Here is a 15072-nt window from a genome sequence, read left to right as displayed (position 1 = left end):
TGTGTGTTTCCCCTGAGACTAAAGGTCATAGACATTCCTAAGCCTCAGACGCAGTCCAATGGTCCGGATGAACTTCTAGCCAAAGGTGTTTCCAAATTCACAGATTTTCAAAGACAAGGGAAGGATCACTCTATGGGAAACACCATGGATAGGCAGTCTTTGAAGCAGAGTCTAAACCACAGGGCTGTTTTGTTGCTGGACCAGCTTTGGTTGCACCAGATCAATGCGAAACCTTTGTCTCCTGATGATTTTCAGCACTGAAAACAGTAGCTCTGCTTATGGCATGAAGTATTATTTTACATGCAGTCTAAGCCATGACAAACCTGAATGATGAGCTCTCTGCCTTCTCTGTTGATCTTCACATGGTGCAGCTCTCGGTTGGCAAAATTTCCCGAGTCAATAGTGAAAATGAGAAGTCCATCCTTACTCAGCCTGTATCGGACCTGTAAACTTCCTTAAAAGCAGAGCAAAATTCTATGTATAAATTCTGTGTCCATAATGAGACACCACTCAATAGCTTTACACAACATATAACTAATTTTCTTTTCATTACAGTGAAGCAACAAGGTTAAAAAATCAAGAGAAAGAAGACTGAAGAGAAATGTAAGAATTCAAACTGTAATGAAAAGTGCAGAAAAAACTGCACTGCAAATTCTTTCCTTCTTAAAAAAATCTGCTATGGAGAAACATAACTTGATTGAGTAATTAAGTATATCAAAGGAGAGTGTGTCTGTCTGCAGGTCAGACATTAGCACAGCCACAGAAGTTGATCTGCATTAGTCTGTTAAGGATCACTTCCACCAGAGGGCATGCAGGTCTTGCACTCTTGTATTAAACTTATACTGGTGGATTTTACTATTCCTTTTCATCAAGATGTTAGAGACAATGAAGACAGTGAACACTGTGAGAATTATAACTTAATTTCAAACATTTAGAGGCCCAGTCTCCATGTGATTTATATGCAATATTCAAAAAGATAAATTGTAAATAATTATACAGAAAAAATATTTTTACTTTTTTTTATCTAGTGTATTTGAAGAAATAAATGTAATTCATATAAAAACTAATTCCAAACATCTCTTTCAGCCTTTGTAGCAAAAAAACCCATTATGATTTCTGATAAATAACAGTACCATAAAAAATAAAAAAGTGCAAGAGAGCAAGGAATCTCATATGAATTTTAATCCTTCCACAAGTGACGACAGGGTGTAGATATATAGATACACACACACACACATATATATATACTTTAAAAGGTAACCTATTCTTCTGAAATCCTTGCAACCTTACTTTTCCAGGAATTATGTAGCAAGGAGAAAGAATTCTGTGAGCTTTTGAAGATCTTTTTATGCAACAGCAGCCAAATATTCATAACAGAGAGATAAAAAACTTTTCTGGGGCTACTTTGTTAGTGCCTCCAAGGAGAAAATGAACAGTGACAATACCACAACCCTGAGTGAAGTCCTTCATTTATTCCCTGTTCTGAAGGTCATCATAAGTACCTCCTATCCCCTTCCACTTTAGCACTTACGTTAGCACACATTCAACCTTTTCCAGCCATCGCTGGATGATGCAAAGGTTGTCTGTGCTGAATGGTGGGGACTGACTGGCTGATTGTTCCTGAGGGACACGTTCACACCATTTTAGCTCTAGGACCAGTTTCAGTGTTTGCAGAGGCAATGCTTGAGTGCACATTGCAATGCAGCTCCATGTCAGAGAAGCCCTGCACAAGCTGATCCGTATGCATGGTGCATTGCTCTCCTTTTCTCTCACCAGGATGTTTGGCTCAGGCTCCTAAGAGCTGCACTTTGTAATGTTCAGCATATACCAGATGAGCCCTGCCCCCTTTTGAGGATCAAAATGATCCAAAAACAAGAGGGAGAATGAGAATGAAGGACTAGGATGAAGGCTTTTTAGATGACTGAGAGGGCTGCTGGATCAGGTGAGCTTTCAAAGTGAAACTAAAATAAAAAAAAGTGAAAACTAAAGTTTGCACTAAAATAAACTAAAATAAAATGAGATAAAAGGCATGTGCTTTCTCACATATAGTCATGGATGTTAGAGGTGAAATTTATGAAGAGATCAAGGTCAGTAACAGGTGCTAAATTATTCAGCGTGATACTATAGGTACTGATTCAGCTGCTCCGAATATTGTGAAGCTCCCACCCTCTCATTGCACCAGCAGGAAAAAAGTAGTTCCACTAATTTCACACTTAAAGATGGAACTCAAATCACAATTCCATTTTCTGTTACAAAATGAAAGATTCATCAACAAGGAATAACAGGGTAAAAAATTTAGTCAGTTTACTTGAGAAAGACATGAGAAAAGCCAAAGTGCAAGGCAGGTAAGAGACTTCAGACTTACTCATTAGGTCAGTGGGAGAGTCAGTAATGGAAAGGTTGCCTGACTGCACATCACAGCTGAGATGACCACACATAAGAAGCTGAAACTGCTATGTGATAGAGTAACAAATTGGACCAAAATAAAATCACGTTCCAGCAGAAGTACTTCATAAGCTGGCACTGGAGCCTTTGAAAAGGTATAATGCAAAAAATAGAACAGGGCCTAGATTTGATCTGTGATCTTGTACTGTTGCTTAGTTTGTAAATGGGAAAAAACTTTCTGCTCTTCTCACATGCTATGAACATGCCATTGAATAAAATACAAACAATACCACTGTATCCAGGTGATTAACACAGCAGCCAGAACATTAGTGTTCAAAGAGAGCCAGTGAGATGCACAATCTCTCTATGCTCTCATCTGCTGCAAACAGGGATTTACCCACTGACTTAATCAGAAAATCACTGAGTTCAAACCAGAAACCATCTCTTCTATTTTCTGGGAGACAATGGAGGAGGTTCTTGACTTGCATTTAGACATTCTTATAGTGGCACAAATTTACCTTAGATCATTTAAAGACATCAGTGAATAGCATCTCATTTTATCAAATTGCTTTGAATTCCAATGTCAACTTTTTTTCTATGGCTGCTCTTTGAAACCAGTGAACTCAAGCTGGCATTTTGCCTAAAGTTAAATTTTCTAGAATACAAACTCATGGGCTTAAGTCTCCAGAGTTGTTTTGGAACTTGCATCACTGTAGCGGAGAGCTGATTTTGGCTTGCATTCAATACCAAAACTTTTTCTGTTTTCAAAGTACAGAATAATTTGTCTGGCAGATTATATTTCCATTTTGCTACCTGACAGGGAAAATATATGGATTACTAATCAGGATTATTATTAAGATTTTTTTTTTCCTTTGAATTTTGGTTATCTGGCCACCACTGATTCCTTTATTGCACCAGCATTGTGCCACTAGCTGCAAATAAAAATCTGTGCATAAATCAGCTCTACTGTCCCTATTCTCTATTTTTGCCTCTCAACAGGGATTCACACTAATCACTAGCAGTGTAATTTCTGGCAGTCTTGTTGCAGTCATTCCTGTCGTTGTCTTTTCAGCTCCCTGTGTCTGAGTATCCACACCTGGAGAGCTATAATGCTAAAACAATGCACTGCCTGTTGTGTTTTCTTCCTTCTCTAATGTATGTGGAATTGCTGAAGGCAATTTCTATCAAGTCCATAAAAGACAGAGGGAGGGAAAGAGAGACGTATCATGGTTTTGGCCTTGGGCTACAAAATTTTACTGGGCATATGAGCCCAGCAGTGTAAGGTAAGAGTACATTCATGTTTGATTATTACTGTCAGCTTCAAATTCTGCTGATCAGCATGCAGATATGCTGTAGTAGCTCCACAACAGTCCAAGATAGGAGTGGGCATAGTTTAGCCACAGTGTCACAGAGCCCAGTGTGACCTCTTTTCACCTCTTCTGGAGGAAATGAATCCGTGAATTCATGCTACTGCCATGAGACCACTGCCAATATTGTCACTGGCTTGCTACACATCCTGTGGTCTTCAGTCTGCAACGTGCAGCAGTATGATCCATGACTGTAGGGCTGAATGACATCTCTCTGCTGATAGCAAACAGGTACAGATCCATATTAACAGGATCCCTGTGAGTCCCCTGGTGCAGAGGGAAGTTCTGGGAAACAGAGACCAAAGGGCAGTATTTACACCATCCCATGCTGGTGTCTAGGCTAGGGACAACTTTTCTGAAACAAAACACTCCCAAGACATTCTTTCAGAGGTGATGGAGGCCAGGGTCAGTCTCTCTCACAGTACACTAATGATCGATGTCAGCATAACCAACCTCAGGCAGCAACACGAACAGCATGGCACCTTTAAACTGCTTCTGTCTTTTTGCTGAGGGCTAGAAAGATGTAGTTAGTAACAGCTCTTAATCTAGTGGTAATAAGGACATTAAACTTTTTAGAGATTTCAAAGTGTTCAGCCTGAAGAAAAAGTATTCCCAAACTGCACAGTGTGAAGAGATACCTTGGCCACGATGTTACATATTCTATGTCCAAAACTTTTTCTGATTGAACATGCCAGCAGGAGAGTTTTTTCTTTTGCCTCTGATTACAGCAGTGCCTGAGTGGAATGTCAGAAACATCTGGTGGATTTGTGGCCTATGCTCACTAACTTTACATTCATTCTGGAACACCAAGGCTGGAAAGGCAGTGCTATAGTTTCCTGATTTTAAAGATCTTACTCAGTGATGTATACTTGGCAAAAGGGGTTAAAGCAGTACCACAGGTCTTGTGTCTTACAGTCTTGAAGAAGCAAACAGCAAAGAAGGGAATGACATGCCCTTGGAGGATGAGACTTCTCTGCAGGACTTTAATTTACAGAAACTGGTTCTAAATGAGCCCAGATTGAACCCAACATCACTGTCGACTTCAGCAGCACTTTTTAATGACTTAAACTGGCTGAAGCAGCTGGCAAGTCATATTGCATCACTAGGAGAAGCTGAATTTAGTTCAGGGAGCACATGTGGGTGGCACATGTAAAACATACAACTTTATCACTATCACATAACATCTGGAAAAATAATTTAAATCAGGGCAGCTGACAACTCTGATTGGGGAGAAGTGTGTATGTATAAAATAATAAAACACTGCATTAGGAAAAGAACCTTGGACTATCCCTGCATGTCCCATTGCCTTAGAATCAGCCAGAAACAAAGGAGTTTAGGACCAACAGAATCTCTTACAGCTGCCTCAAATCAGCAGTCACCCTCATCAAACTGTAAGATATTAACCACACTGCCCATCAACCCTCAGCACTTACCTGAGGTAAAATGGAAAATAATTAAGGAAGGCACCAATTTAATGAAGGGTAGCATATATTTATGAGGCTACTGATGTTGCTATTATGAAAAAAAAAGCAAAACAAAACAAAAATTAAAGTATATAGCCCAGAAAGCCTTTTGTAGCTTGCAAGATGAAAATGCTTGTTCTTTCCTCACTGCAGAACAGTCATCTCTGCCACAGAATAACTCTCTGGAAACTTGCACAGCTTCATCATGAAAATGTTCCTATTCATACCTTAGATATTTAAAAATGAACCACTGCTTTCTTGTTTAGGAGCAGCTGGCTAAGAAACCTACTCCTTAATTAGCAGCTTCTCCCCAAGGATATTTACTCAGCAAATTTACTTTTCAATGGCAGTGCCACAGGTGATTCAAAAGAACAGGGCCCATCTCTTCAGTATCCACTGGCATTTAACTAAGAAAGTACTTGAACGTTTTTAGGAGTTGACTTCTGCTATTTGTTTTGCATGGAGAGAATAAAGAGGCAAAACTGATGAACATGTTTGCTGATATAACTACTCAGCTATTGCATTTGTTCACATGTCAGCACATTATAGGATTTAAAGCAAACCAAAACAAAACACCCCTCAATGTTCTGTTGTTTCACTACTCTCATGGTAGTGGAAAAAAATTTGGTGCTATTTGAACACTTCTTACTCAATATTTGAGACATTCAGGACTTAAGGATCACATTCAGGGTATTCTATACTAAAAAACCCCAGAACTTTCACCTTGGATTTCTTCAATTTAGGAAAAAACACTCCCTCAAAAGCCCCAAAAGGGCCCTATCTGTAGGCCCATGGCCTCTGTTGACTTTGCAATCCTGATGGGCAGCTGGAGCCAGACTGAGTGTCACTTTAAACATCAAAAAATGGAGCTAGTTCTCTTACATGATTGACAAATGTGTTTAACCTTTGTAGTCATCTCATTCCCACTAGCTGCCAGTTGGCTTAACACGGGCTGACCAGCAATTAAAAAGGAACTCACAGATGCTTCTTTCTCCAAAGCTTGAAAATATTGCAAGTCTAAAAGATGACACAGAGGACCAGTCACAGAACTCATCATCCACATACTGAGTGGCTTAAACACAGAGCTTATTCTAGTGATTTTGAGGGGAACAATTGTCTAATAAAACAGCCTATTTGGCTGGGCCTTGAACAGGAACTGGGCTAATTCATGGATGTGGGGCAATACTGAGCACTGACTCTTCAGTCTAGATCACAGATAAACATACACAGAGGTGTATTTATGTACCCTGGAGGTGATGGAAAGAGCACTGCAATAATTCAGAATCTGTCAGCTTGGTGACTGCTGACAAACTGTGTTTCTTCTTTATATCACAGTTCATCCATCAGTGAAATAGATGGATATAGAAACCTACGCCTTTTCTAACTGTTCTTTGGAATTTTATAATCACTTTAAGACCCCTCATTAACAAAAGCTATGATACTACTATGATACTACTGGATCTGATGTTCTGATGTTCTCTCCTCCTGTCTTTCAACACACACTGGATGCCACTAGTCTTTTGATAGTCAGACATTCAGTAGGCCCTATGATTTACTCACCTTTATGTGTAGAAAATTCTTGCCAGGCTTTCATCTTACACTGTACTTTTCATTTAAGACTAGCATAACAGCCAGGCTGGCAGGAAGAGTACTTACTCTTTACCCAGTGAATAAAATAAAAAGTATCATGCTCTGAGTTTTATTCCAAAAGTTCAGCTTGGCTTTGTAAATTATGCATCATCACTAACTCTGTGTGAACAGCTCACAGGCTAAAAAGACTGAGATCCTCTGTTGTGATACTCTGAGGAATTCATCCCAATCTGCCCTCACTGAGATCCTGGCTCATGGTTTCTATACTTTTCCTAATGTTTTTCAACCATTCCTGTTTCAGTTTTGGCAGCTACAGATACTTTTCAAGCAAGGACTTGTTTCACATTAACCTAACAAATAAACATAATGTTCAGCAATGAGAACATGGAAAAAGAGGTCTGAACAGAAAAAAAAAATGAAACAATCAATTTGAGCACTACATGATGTCTGTGATGCAGGAGAGTAAACAGTAATCTTTTAAAGAAAACTAGAGAAAAAAAATCACGTCTCTCAAATCTCATTTTAACTCATGATAGAAACTGCACAGAACTTGTGGATTAATGGCTTTCTGAGGTTAATGATCCTTGTTTGCCTTGAGCTCTATAGACACTGGCTGGCTGGTCATGGACCTCTGGGAAATATTCTGCTCCTCTGACCAGTAAAAGCCCACCCTTAACTTAGGAGACCACTGCCTTTTTTTAAGTTATGCCACCCTCTGTGTCTGGAGAAGCTGGAGACTTTAATCAGTGACCGTCTCCTTGATTCAGAGCAAACTCTGAATATTTGAGTTTTGTAACAAGCCACTACCATTGTCATGCAAAGAACTGACTTGAGATCTTAAGCTATCTGATGTAGAAAATTAGAGGAAGGATGAAACATTTACTTAGGAAAAATTCTAGATAATGGTACCATTGTGATGACATCTCTCTATGTTCTGCGGACACAGCTACACTGCTCCAAGGCAGCACTTCAGTCAGTGGTTCTGCTGGACTACAGCTTTCACTACACAGCTCTCTATCTCCGCAGTGCAGATAATCCACAGTTTAAGAATAGCTGAAAAATCAATCATTCCTCAGGGCTAGAGGTTTTGGTAAAATGGGTTCTGAAAAGACCCTCATTTGAAAACTACTGAAGAACATTTATGTATCTGCAGCATCCACTTAAACACAGGAGCTTGTGACCCTCTGTTCCTCCTCCCCACACCTTTGAGGATATCTCCATAGAAATCCAACAATAAAAATTACTTTTCAGCTGCAAAATGTGAGCTAGAAACTTAAATCTTCTAGGAGATACACACCTCCTCCAAGCAAATGGTAATGTTTATTCCTAGCTGATCATCTGCAGCCAGTAGTCTAGGGTTTAATGCCAGATACCAGTAAATTCAGTCAGCCTTTACACATGCAGAGCACAGATCAATTATTAACCTCATGCTCAGCCTTTCCTGCTCAGTGTAACCCAATTACAAGTCCTCTGTTTTTTCCCTTGTGGGTCTCCAGAATATCTCTTGACCCTCAAGTGTGACAAAATGATCTTCATGAATACAAACATGTCCATGAATTCATCTGACTCAGATTTTGCAGATCTCTCCTCTTGGAAAACAGATAAAGAAATCTGCCAGTCATTGTCTGAATGCAGTGGTTGCTTCCCCTTTCTAGTTACTCGTGCACACAGAGATTTAGAGTGCCATTTGCTAAAAAAAACAAAACAAAAAAACAAACCAAAAAATGGTTTTGAGTCCACCTCTTCCCTTAAAGACTTTATAGTGCTGGATTTAAACTGAAAACTCTAAGCAGCATTCCCATTTTCTGTGAAGTGTGTTTACAGCAGAGAATAATCCAAGGGACCAGAGATGTTTCTAACCACAGGACCTTCTCAATTTACATAAAGAAACTGACTGGGAAATCTCCTGCCATGTCAGCCCTTTCTCCTCATGATGCCACATCCCACCTCAGGGCGATTGGGCAAAACTTCCCACGCTACAGGCAACTGAGGAAAACTTCTCACTGCTACCTTGTAAATAGCATAAGATTCCAGGGACAACTACAGCAATTGCTTGAAATTATATTTAGAAGATGTACAGTCCTGTCTGCCATATGAAATAATTTAATTACTGGGTTACAGAGCAAGACTGCCAGTCATTCACACACAGTTGCTTGAAAACCAGTGTCCTTAACAAAGCTGTCTCCAACACTTCCCGACGTGACTCACATTCCTGCTCCTGGAAAAAATAACTATACCTGAACCTTTGCACCATTTTCCACTTCAGTCACATAAATTGTGCACATTGTTGAATGGATTTTGAAAGTCTGTCTGCAAGCCAGAAGGTGTACTTGAAAGATAAGACTGTTTGTTGCACTAGCAATAGCATATCCTAGAGAGGTTTTTTGCAGAAGTTAGTTATGTCCTGTGGTAGCCACATAAGAAAACTAAACCCCACAAGGTGGCAAAGCAAAATAAGCAGCAAAATCACCCCCAAAGCCCACCCCAGTATTTCAGTAAGTTCTATTTTACCTAATTGTTTTAGCTTTGCCCCACTTAACTGCAGAGTACACAGTGTGAACACAATAAAAAATTCTTTGCCTGAAAGACTAAAGTAGATATTTCCCCTTTCTTTACCACTGAATGACAAAACCTTTGGTTTTGCTTGAAAAAAGTTGTTGGAGCTGAAGCTGAACAGACTTGCAAGGCAAAACTAATAAGAATTTAAATGCCTTCAGCAGAGAGGTTCCTTTGCTTCTAACCTAGAGACAGGACAAGATTTCTGGTTTATTAGAAAGGAAATAATCAGTAGCTTCTCACCTATTACATTTCCTTCTTTTTTTGCAGAGTTAATTCAGCTCACCTCTACTACAGGTTTTGGTTTCTCTTCCTGTTTCCTTCGAATATCACCTGATTTCAAGACCATAAAGGACAGGGCAGTGTGGTTGATCTACATTCTGCTACTATATTCTGCACATCAGAGACCTAAGAAAAGAATTGCTCAGTATATTTTCATTTGTACTTTTATTTTTGTGTGCTTTTTTCCTTGTCTTTAATCTTTCTTATGCAATTTCAGAGTCTTGCTTTCCAAAAGAACTGAGAGATCATTGCGATGGCAGCAGATACTGGATAGAAATACAGAAAAAACCCTGACTCAAATTGTTCAGTTTCTTAAGAGATCAGATAATATACACGGATAAATTTTCAGTCAACCTAGGATAGTTTGGCATTCTATGTGTTTTCTTTAGTGCTGGCTATCTGCTGTGTTTCTAGATTGGGATTCATTGTTCTCAAAAAGAAAACCAAACCCACTAAGAATCAAAGAAATCCCAAAGACTTGGGAAAACATTTTCTAAACTGTATACTTCATAACACATTTGATTACTTACAGGGGGAAGGAAGTAAAGAGAAAGGACAAGCACTAACAGTTTCTTTGTTATAACTTTTCTTCCCCATCAGTTATAGTCCTTAGGGATCAAGACAAGTTGATCATAATACTAAGGTACTAGTAATCTGGGGAAATCATGTACAGTGAAAATTTAGCCTGACAAAGAAAAAAAAAAATTATTTGAAGTAGCTTCCCATGATGTGAAAACTTCTGTGGACTGACATACTGGAAAGGCTAATAAGATCTTTAACCTATTTTTTTTAGTTAAGTAATGGGCACTATAATTTGAAATTTTTACAACACTGATATTAAAAATGCACTGCCAGATATTACAGTACTGCTTATCTTTTGGGTGTTGGATTAAGGGGATTAGGTGAGCTTTACATACATACTTATCCATATACACATATCCATCTATATAATGCATACCCGTCTATATATATATTTAATTTGAAAAACAATGGGCACAATATGTAGGACTGGGGAGGAGAGAGCAATGATAAATTGTTGCATAGAATTTTTAAAGGAACATACATGGTTTAAAAGCCTAAGTATCAACTAATGGTGGAAAAAATCCCTAAAACATCTTTTAAAAATATAAATTTGCAAAATTATCCATAAGCTGCCAGGACATGAGGCAGCTGATCAGACTTAAAAACAACCTTGTGATATAGGTAAAGTTATTTGGCTGGGAACTATTTCTAGAAATATTAGATGCTGCACACTACCAAGCATCAAATTTTAGAGAAGGAGGTCATCTGTGTAGCCCTGGAATATTGTATCATCTGTGGTAACTTTACCTACCTCACGAACCACCTGCCCTCCAGGGCTCCAAGCACTGCAAGGGCTTTCTTTGCGGGCAGCACTGATCTGAGCAGGTAAAGCCACGAGTGGGTATGAGGAGATTTTACTCCTTTTCCCAGACTTGTCACTGGCTTGCTGGGTAACTCTAAATGAATAATTTTACTACCATAATACTGGTGTCTCAATCAATACATATTGTATCTTCTAATTATATGACCTTCTCTACAGACTGACAGTGAAAAGTGTGTTTGGGTTAAATGTGATTATTTATTAATTTTACTGAAATGAATTCACTGTACAGGGAACATTTCACACCTGACTGGATTAGACTTTAGCTGCCTATGCAAGTTCATTTTCATATAAACCCTTTCAATATTGCCTAGCTATGAATAAGCCTTGCAGTTATTTTCCCTTCTTTTATCTTAAATATCTAACACAGGAAGTCTGCATTACTAGAAACATTCTTCTCAGTGTCATTTTCATTAACTAATAATTTGCTTAGTTATTCTGTGTATAAAAGAAAAGGAGAATAACAATACATGAATAGTAGCTTGAAAAATGCTTTAAAAATGTGAGGTGTTAAAGTATCCACACACTGTTCTAAGATAGTTTCTTAACAAGTGGAAATGGTCTTGGGATTACAGCAAGGATTATTGCTGCTCACCTCTAAAGTGAGAATGCCCATTCCCATTTCACCAGGAGTCTAACCTTTATTTAACCGATCAGTGGTCCAGCTGGGACCTGGGACATTGTCAGACTCAGCAAGATTCCTTGAAAATAGGCCAGTAAAACAAAAGGAATCATGTTCCCTTTTAATGATACCAGGGACATTATTATTCATAGTCTAATAATTTTATGGCAAGCATAAACCTATAAGAAGAAAGAGTAACATATCTGAACATTATTTTCATTAGAATAATTTCAATTCCCACAAGACTGAATAAAATAAAGAGGATTTGATTTTTTAAAAAATATTGCAACTGGGACAAGAGGCAGAGAATATTCGTGACTAAAATTATTATCTTGAAAGAATGACAGAGAAGCATGCACAGAGCAACTCTGAATGGGGCTTTCATGAGTTAACCAAGGTTACCTACTTATCTTAATAATTGTCTGCATTGTGCTACATTTTAAAGACCACAGATTTGGAGTCTGACATCTCCACAACCCTTTTATCCTACTGTTATCTTAATTTTACAAGATGGTAAATAAAAGCATCATTGTCTAAATTGCCTGAGTGTGCTTTGAGCTGCTTCATTCTAATTTCCAGAAGTTGAGAACCAGAGCAGAGATTTGCAGATGGTGCAGCTGCCAAAATGCAAGGCTTATCTGTGCTCCTGCTGAGCTGCTACAAGTGATGCCAGTGTCCTGATCCAAACCCCTTCCCCCAGCACCTTTAGAGATTCCCCCCTTTCCAGAATCTCCCAATTATAGCTTGCTGATGGCTGTATGTCATCAATAACAGCCAATTGCCTCTGGTTTCTAAAGTCATTTGACACTACTCTGGCAGCAGAAGAGGTGATTTAAATAGATATTACGTTTTTGTTCACTTTACCTCTACTTTTGGTTGCCTGAGTGTAACTGTGAAGCAGATTTCAAAGTTTCACCTCAGCAGGGGCTCTGCCACCCTGGCACTATGCAATGGAATATGAATATATCTGAAGATCACAAACACTTGCCTCCAAGAGCAAATCAGAGATGGAAATCTGGGACTAGACTGGCGAGGAGAGAGCAAGGAGGGTTTCCTTGGTAGTTCCACCACCTTGCTGGGAGTCCGCTTAGGGGAGACAGGCTCAGGGTGATACTTTCTCAGCCACCCCTCCTGAAACCAGTGATTTCCGAAAGCTAGCCACAAGACAGTTTTGTTTTGTTTTGTTTTTTTCCTTATTGCTTGATTTGCTGGTACTTGAAAGCTTAGCTATTTTGGAATTTGCAAGGTTTCAGAGTGGTCTGGATCATTTGGTCAAATGCACATATTCCACACAGCATTACCTTCCTATTGGACTGCCACAGGCTACTGCCTCACCAATATGCTTACTCATGACTTCAAGTACTCCAGTGCCTGAGTTACTCTTGAATAATTCAAATATTTTTATCTAGGATGATGTTTGTCTGGAATAAGTTTTCTGAAAGCACTGAAAGACTCAGGAGCCAAAGTTTTTATTGAGAATAAGTTTATGCCCATAAATTTTTCACATGTTTTCAGAAAGTCCTCAGACCATGTGCGTTTTAGTAGCAAGTGGATTTATACCTCATGTTTTGGTCAGTGAACCTAGAAAACTTTGACATTTTATGGCTTTAATATTCAGACATATTGGCTGTATTCAATTGACACAACCCAGTGAAGAGCAACACATGTGCCAAGACAGAATGCAAAAGATAAAATGGTAATATATTTCTTCACCAAGCGTTCTTGTACACTCATGGTATTTCTCATTCCCTTACCCTGGAGGCCTAATGGATCTCAGTGTGGAATAAATAGCAAGAAATTGCTATTGTAGAGTCTTGCCAAATGAAAGTCAAAGCACATTTTAAGTCCCAACAACAGGATTATTCAAAGACTGAATAGGCAAGTGTAGCTCTGAATGCCAAATAAAGGGACATAAACATGAGTGATGCTAATTTGCATAAACTGAATACTACAAAGTCGATAAAGTTGCAGACACAGAAGTGAACTTAAATCAGTGCAGAATTCTATACTATCATCACAAAAATCTTAACACAGTTACGCTGGTCTCCCTTTGGTAGCAAATCAAGAGTACTTACCATTCTTGGAGAGAATCACAGCCAAATATTCATGAAAGTAGGTGTTGATGTACAGCAGAAGGCTTGGAGTATGTGCTGTGACAAAGCCAAATGCAATATTTTCCTTGGACATGACAGCATCCGCATAAATGGCAGAGCTTGAGGTGCTTGCGTTTTTTGTGACAGGATAAGGTTCTTGAAAAATATAGGTTATGGAAGTGCCAGCTTCAAATAATGCAGAAACCTCTGAAAGCATACATAAACCAAGGGAATAATTTAATCTACTTTATTTTCAGCTATCCCAGACAGGCACGGACATGAGCTGTCTGCATCATCAGCAGAACCCTGCAAAATGCCCTTGACCCAGCTAACATCACTGTTCCTTAATTCTGACTAGGAAGGACTTCCTAGTCCCTAGTCCTTCCTTACCAGGTATTTGTCTGGCACAGAGAAGGACAGTATATGGAGACAGGTTACTTTAGAGCTGGAATTAGAGCTCCACAAGATGGAACAGGCCAAAATGTTTGTCAGCCAAATAAATGCTCAGTTCACCATCTTCTGACAGTTGACGTGTAAGGCAATATTCTCTGTCTTCTACCCACAGTAAAGACAATATATTTGTCCTTTCCAGTCACCTTTTAAACAAAATAAAGCAATACATTGACACAAAGACAGACAGTAAGGGAAGCTTCCTTTGGAACCTCCAAAAGAGAAATATCTACCTGTGCTTGCTCAGATCCCAAGAACTCACACTTGTGTAAACACAACACAGTCCGGCCCCAAAATACAGATGATAAAAGCTGTTGTTTCTATTGAGAGGCAGGGTATATTCAGGATGGTGATATCTTCAGCTGGAGACTGACTGCAAATTACTTTCTCCAATTAAATGGCTCCACCTCTATAGTTGCATCTCCTAGCAGGGCACTATGTGATTTGCCTCTTGTATTTGATAGACCTCTTGTGGCACTGGTGCCAAATCCTCAGCAGTAAGTAGGCATAGTTCCATGGACTGCAGTACAACTATGCTGATTTACACCAGCAGATGATGCAGCCCACTTGGTAAATCTGCTCTATTTGCAAGGTCAGGGACTGCTGTGGAAATTTAAACACTCACATTGCACCTTGTTGCTATTGAGCAGGAGTTTTCCTTCCTCTTGAAAAGAACATCCTATCTAAATTGGACATTCCTCATTTGCCCTGCTCCTTTTTCTGGTATTGGCAACATCTCCTAAGAGCCACCAGAAAGGTTCAGTGACGACACAGTCACCAGAGACCAAACCACAAAAATCAGTTTTCTCCTGAATGCATCATGCTTATTTTTAAAATCTCTTAACCTTTGGATGAGTTGTCA

At 39.1% G+C, this 15072-nt stretch overlaps 1 protein-coding gene across 1 annotated transcript in view; it reads right to left on the bottom strand.

Annotated features, from left to right (window-relative positions):
• Positions 1-15072, bottom strand: part of CNTNAP5 (contactin associated protein like 5) — a 263642-nt gene that overhangs the window by 16060 nt on the left and 232510 nt on the right. Inside the window, exons 22-23 of the mRNA XM_030454114.1 lie at positions 13743-13967; positions 324-454 (exon numbers count right to left, since the gene is read on the bottom strand). Coding sequence (XP_030309974.1) covers positions 324-454; positions 13743-13967 — 356 coding nt within the window. The remainder of the gene's footprint in view (positions 1-323; positions 455-13742; positions 13968-15072) is intronic.

Source organism: Calypte anna, chromosome 7 (assembly GCF_003957555.1).
Source record: "Calypte anna isolate BGI_N300 chromosome 7, bCalAnn1_v1.p, whole genome shotgun sequence".
NCBI lineage: Eukaryota > Metazoa > Chordata > Aves > Apodiformes > Trochilidae > Calypte > Calypte anna.
Note: the sequence above shows the minus strand (reverse complement) of the source record. Positions and strands in the feature narration are given on the sequence as shown.